Source organism: Marmota marmota, unplaced genomic scaffold (genome assembly GCF_001458135.2).
Source record: "Marmota marmota marmota unplaced genomic scaffold, marMar, whole genome shotgun sequence".
NCBI classification, from domain to species: Eukaryota; Metazoa; Chordata; class Mammalia; order Rodentia; family Sciuridae; genus Marmota; species Marmota marmota.
This window is the reverse complement of record NW_025999869.1, coordinates 23,975,571-23,982,059: the sequence shown is the minus strand read 5'-3', so window position 1 is coordinate 23,982,059 and position 6,489 is coordinate 23,975,571. Positions and strand designations below refer to the sequence as shown.

At 41.0% G+C, this 6,489-nt stretch overlaps 1 protein-coding gene across 1 annotated transcript in view; it reads left to right on the top strand.

The window, feature by feature from the left end:
* Positions 1 to 960: 960 nt before the first annotated feature.
* Positions 961 to 6,489, top strand: part of Zcchc10 (zinc finger CCHC-type containing 10) — a 22,325-nt gene continuing 16,796 nt past the window's right edge. Inside the window, exon 1 of the mRNA XM_015492757.2 lies at positions 961 to 1,223. Coding sequence (XP_015348243.2) covers positions 1,060 to 1,223 — 164 coding nt within the window. The 5' untranslated portion in view covers positions 961 to 1,059. The remainder of the gene's footprint in view (positions 1,224 to 6,489) is intronic.

The window sequence follows — 6,489 nt, the reverse complement described above, 5'->3', positions numbered from 1 at the left end:
GTGAGATCCTGTCTCTAAATAACAAAATGGTTCTAGGGGTGTGGCTCAGTGATGGAGTACCCCTGAGTTCAATCCCCAGTATTAAAAAAAAGGCTATGCTAATGATAATGATGAACCTCTTGGGCCCATGATCCATGAGAACATGAGCCACAAGATGAGGGTGAGGTCATCAGTNGTATTAAAAAAAAAAAAAAAAAAGTGTAAGTGCAAAATGACGGGTGCGGACTTCAAGGAAGCAGTTTATTGTTCTTTGCGGACTCAGGCGCCATGGGGACTCATTTTCTGCATGTGAAAATGGCCATATATATAATTGGGCATGGTGGCCAGCAGCTCCAGAAGCTGAGACAGGAGAATCACAAGTTCAAAGTCAGCCTCAGCAACTTAGCTAGATCCTAAGCAACTCAGCGAGATCCTGTCTCTAATTGTGTGTGTGTGTGTGTGTGTGTGTGTGTGTGTGTGAAAAGTACTGTGATGTGGTTCAGTGGTTAAGCCATGGGTTCAATCCCTGGTAAAAAAAAAAAAAAAAAAAAAAAAAAAAACAACCTCTAGGACAGGAGCCCTCTGTGCTTCTCCTTGGCTAGCAAAGCACTGAACCTTCTTTTTCTCAAAAACGTATTCTCATCCTTGACTTGGCATGGGGACAAGGACTGAGCTTTTAGGTAACATAGGACAGCTAAAATATCCCAATATAGTATTTGTATAGTTAACAAAGCAGATGTATCTATACAGTTTTATTCGACCCTTAAAAAGGAGCTGAAATAGGTAAAAAATAGATTAACATATGCTTGTACTTTATAGTTTGCTAAAGCCATTCTTTCGGTTGATGGTTTATATCTTCAACATTCTTATTTTGTTCTCCAGACTACTTCTGGTATCCCCATCACTTAACAGTTCAGCGTCATTCTTCTTTTTATTTCCCTCAATCGAGACTATTCTTTCCTTTATCCACAGAGAATGTTCTTCCTTGAAGTCACCTTTAAAACTCTATTGGAGCCTGACAGACGCGACCACGCAGCAGATACCGCTCTCCAGCCCACCCGCCACACTACCTCTGACAAGATGCTGCCCCGGAAGCTCCCAGCCCACCTGGCCCCGCCCACGCCTGCGGCCGCCGGAGTTCAAAGTCCCCGCCCCCTCCGAGGAGTTTCCCAAAGCCCCGCGCGGCAGGTCGGCCGCCCTAAGATGGCGACTCCCATGCACCGGCTGATAGCACGGAGACAAGCGTAAGTGAACAGCCGATTCGGGACTCCACGCGGGGTGTGGGCGGGGAGACGCGCGTCGCCTGGCCAGTGAGAGGGCGCCGGGATGTAGGGCCGGCGTTGGGTCCCCTGTAGGGACTGGCGGAAGATGGCTGTGTCTCAAAAATGTTCCTTGCCCCTGAGGGACTCGGCCGACGGATAAGTTTAGTGACCACTGGCGAGTTTTTTCACAGAAGACGGTCGCTTTTTAAGGTCCGGGGACGCGATCAAAGCTGCAGTAAGCTGGCGCCTTTGGTTTTACCTTAGAAAACGCCCAGAATTGATTATTTGGTGGCTTAGACCCCTCTACTTACTCCACGCGTGGCCAGGAGAAGCCTGAAAGCCCTGGTCCTACCCCTTCGCTCCGGCCGACGTAAACTTCAGCTTCTTATGCAACCTCCAGCCCAGCTGGCTTTTCCTGCCTCTTTTCAGTTGCCTTTCCTAGAAACAGCCATCCTACAACGCCAACTCTTTAACCAAGCTATCTTCCCGCTTTCTGTCATTCATTCTCCCCTTAAATAAAAATTTATGTATTGTCTACCCTTGTATGCCAGAGTTTGAATATAAAGAAAAAGAGATGTGCAGCCTTCAGGTAGCTTACATTCTAGTGGTGGAATCTGTTTATAAACAAATACAATTTCAGTTTATACAACTGGTGATAAGATCTTTGCAGGAAATAAGATGTGATGGAAAAAGGGAAAGGCCCACGGTAGGTTGGGTGGTTGAAAGGCATCTTTGAGGAGGTAGCATTTGAAGAGATATTGAAAGGGCGAGAAAGGAACCAATAACAAAGGGATTTGGAGAAAGCAGAGCCTGAGAGTGACATAATTGCTTTGAGGCCTGAAAAAAGATTTTAAGAACTGAAAGATGGCAGTGTGCCTAACGATCTAGACAGAGTGGCACAACAGATTTGCAAAGGACAGATAATATGGGGATCATCTCAGCTTCCTCTTTTTCTACCATCCTGAACACTCAAAACATTTGCCACATTTTTGTTCTTGCAGTATTTTATGTCATCACTGTTTGCATGTTTGTAATGTAGACACTAGCTAGCATATGTGTGTGTAAATATATATGTAATTATGTATATATTTCTCTTTTTTTTTGAAAGAACCCCACTCTTTTTCTTCTCTCTAAACTCCATCTTAGGTCTGGTGAGAAGATTTCCTTGGGCGCAAGGATAAAGACATGGGGAGACAAAGAGTAGTAAGCTTGGAGAAAGAAGGCTTTGTTTTTTTTTGTTGTTGTTTTGGTTTGGTTTGGTTTTGGGTACCAAGGATTGAAACCAAGGGCACTCACTGGACCACTGAGCCACATCCATAGCAGTATTTTTTGTTTTGTATTTAGAGACAGGGTCTCACTGAGTTGCTTAGCTCCTCTTTTGCTGAGGCTGCCTTTGAACTCTCCAGTCTTCAGCCTCCCATGCTGCTGGGATTATAGGAGAGCACCACTGCACCCAGCTGTTCCTTTGTTTTTTGAGGCAATCTCTTACTATGTTGTCCAGGCTGTTCTCAGATTCTTGGACTCAAGGGATGACCCCAGCTCAGCCTCCCAAAAACTAGAACTGTAGGTGCTCATGCATGGCTTGGAAGAAGGCTTTGCATTCAGATGGTTCTTTGGTGTTTTGTTTGTTTGGGTGGTACTGGGGATTGAACCCAGGGTTTGGTGCATTGGAACATTGTGTCCCGGAGCTGCATTCCCAGTTCTAAAGTCAGACAGTTATGAGATCAAGAATGGTAAGGGCTGGGGTTGTGGCTCAGTGGTAGAGTGCTCGCCTAGTATGAATGAGGCACTGGGTTTGATCCTCAGCACCACATAAATATAAAGATATTGTGTCAACCTAAAAATAAATATTTAAAAAAACGAATGGTAAGATGAAATACTTTAATAGAAGTGCTAAATTCTAGTACTAGGATCCCATCCCTTTCCCCCTCAGACTTGTTCTTTTTTATTGTTGTTCTTTTTTGGTATACATAACAGTGACTGGGGATATAGCTCAGTTGGTAGAGTGCTTGCCTTGCATGCACAGGGCCCTGGGTTTGATCCCTAGCACCAAAGGGAGGGAAAAAAAAAAAAAGATAGATATACATGACAGTAGAGTGTATTTTGACATGTTATACATATATGAAGTATAACTTATTATAATTAGGATGCCATTCTTGTAATGGAAGATGATGTGGAATTTCACTGGTTGTGTATTCATATATGAACATAGGAAAGTTATGTCGGATTCATTCTACTGCCTTTCTTATTCCCACTCCCTCCTTCTCTCCATTCCCCTTTGTCTAATCCAATGAATTTCTGTTCTTCTCTCCTCTCCTTTATTGTGTTAGCATCCACATATTAGGGAGAACATTCAGCGTTTGGTTTTGGGGGATTGGCTTATTTCACTTAATTTGATAGTCTCTAGTTTCATCCATTTACCAGCAAGTTCCATAATTTTATTCTTTTTTTAAAATATTTTTTTAGTTGTAGATGGACACATATCTTTATTTTATTTATTTCTTTTTATGTGGTGCTAAGGATCGAACCCAGTGCCTCATGCATGCAAGGCAAGTGCTCTACCGCTGAGCTACAACCCCAGCCCCATAATTTTATTTTTTATGGCTGAGTAATATTCCATTGTGTCTATATACCACATTTTCTTTATCTGTTCATCTGTTGATGGGCACCTGGGTTGGTTCCATAGCTTAGCTATTGTGAATTGAGTTGCTATAAAACATTGAAGTGGCTATATCACTGTAGTATGCTGATTTTAAGTCCTTTGGGTATATACTGAAGAGTGGGATAATTGGGTCAAATGGCGGTTCCATTCCAGGTTTTCTAAAGAATCTCCATACTGCTTTCCAAAGTGATTGCACCAATTTGCAGCCCCACCACCAATGTATGATTGTACCTTTCCCCCTACATCCTCCCCAACATTTATTGTTGCCTGTATTCTTGATGACTGCCATTCTGACTGGAACGAGATGTAATCCCAGTGTAGGTTTAATTTGCATTTCGGAATTGTTAGAGATGTTGAACATTTTTTCATATTATTTGTTGACCACTTGTGTTTCTTCTGTAAAGTGCCTTTTCAGTTATTTGTCCATTTGTTGATTGTGGTATTTGTTTTGTTGTTGTAAAGTTATTTGAGTTCTTTATGTATCCTGGATATTAATGCTCTATCTGAGATGGAAGTGGTAAAGATTTTCTCTCATTCTGTAGGCTCTTTTTTCCGTTACTGATTGTTTCCTTTGCTGTGAAGAAGCTTTTTTGTTTGATACCATCCCATATATTGATTCTTAATTTTACTTCTTGTGCTTTAGGAGTCTTGTTGAGAAATTCCTTTCCTAAGCTGACATGATGGAGATTTGGGCCTACAATTTTTTCTAGAAGGCACAGGGTCTCTGGTCTAATGTCAGTCTTGCCCTTTTGAGTGTTGGCTCCAGACTTGAATAAGCTGCTTATTTTTGTTTAAGGTTGCCTGCAGTGTCTAGGGTCCTTTAGATCCACTTCAAGTTGATTACACTTCATTGGTCTAAATTGGATTATACACGCCCAACCCTGACTACAGGTTTATGGAAACCATGATTGTTTTAGAGATCTTCTTTTCTTTCTTTCTTTTTTTTTTTAATTGATTTAATTTTTTAAATACATGACAGTAGAATGCATTACAATTCTTATTACACATATAGAGCACAATTTTTCATCTCTGTATATAAAGTATGTTCAATTAATTCATGTCTTCATACATGTACTTTGGATATTGATGTCAATGACATTCCACCATCATTGCTAACCCCCTGCCCCCTCTCTTCCCCTCCCACCCCTCTGCCCTATCTAGAGTTCATCTGTTCCTCCCATGCTCCCCCTCCCTACCCCACTATGAATCAGCCTCCTTATATCAGAGAAAACATTTGGCATTTGTCTTTTTGGGATTGGCTAACTTCACTTAGCATTATAGAGATCTTATTTTCCTTCCAGCACAATTGAGTGGGTGCTCATAACCATTGATGAGCTGGGTGATAGGTTACAGGTCAGTGAACGCTGGAATGACAACCAAATGTTCCCTGTAAGTATGAAATGGAAATAAGATTTTTAGTCTAAGTGATATTTCTTGTTTCAGAAGTATTAGAAAGTTAAACAAATGTGCTGTTTCTATAGTGTGCATATTTTTCATACATGAGCTACACAGAAGTAAGAAATAAATCTGACCCTTAGGAGCTTTTGGTATTGTTGGAAAAAAAACATATAGAGTATAATAAACTCTATAATGGTTGCTGTGTATTTAGGGATTCAGATAAGGAGGTCTTTAAAGATTGGAGGAGTCCAGAAGAGTTTTAGGGACATATTTGGGGGAAGTAAGAGGAAAGCCTTGTTTTTTGTTTTTGGTACCAGGGATTAAACCCGAGGGTGCTTAACCACTGAGCCACATCCCCAGTTCTTTTTAAAAATATTTTATTTAGAGTTTCTTAGGGCCTCACTAAATTGCTGAAGCTGGCTTTGAACTTGATCCTCCTGCTTCAGCCTCCTGAGCCCCTTGGATTACAGGTGTGCACCATGGCACCCAGCTTTTTGTTGTGGTTGTTTTGTATTTTTTGTCTTTATTTTTTAGTACCAGGGATGGCACCCAGGGGCACTTAACCACTGAGCCACATCCTCAGCCCTTTTTTAATATGTTTTATTTTGAGACAGGGTCTCTCTAAGTTTCTTAGGGTCTTGCTAAGTTGATGAGACTGGCTTTGAATTGGCAGTCCTTCTGCCTCAGCCTCCAAGCCTCTGGGATTCAAGCATGTGTTACCACATCTGGAAAGCCTTTACTTTTCATTTTATATTTATCAAGAAGGTTTAATTTTGCTGGGCATGGTATAGTATATTTAGCCTATAATCCTAAAAATTTGGGAGGTTGAAACAGGAGGATCAAAAGTTCAAGGCCAGCCTCAGCAATTTGGTGAGGCCCTCAATAGCAAGACCCTGCCTCAAAACTTAAATAAGATAGAAAGGACTGAGGCTGTAGCTCAGTGATAAAGCACCCCTGGTCCAATCCCTAATTCCAAAAAGAGAAAAAAAAAAGTTTATAAATAAGAAGTATTTATTGGGGTTGGGGTTGCAACTCAGTGGTAGAATGTTTGCCTAGCATGTGTGAAGCACTGGGTTTGATCTTCAGCACCACATAAAATTAAATAAATCAAATAAAGGTATTGTGTCCATCTACAACTAAAAAAATTAAATTAAAAGAAGTATTTATTGCTTTTATATATATATATAT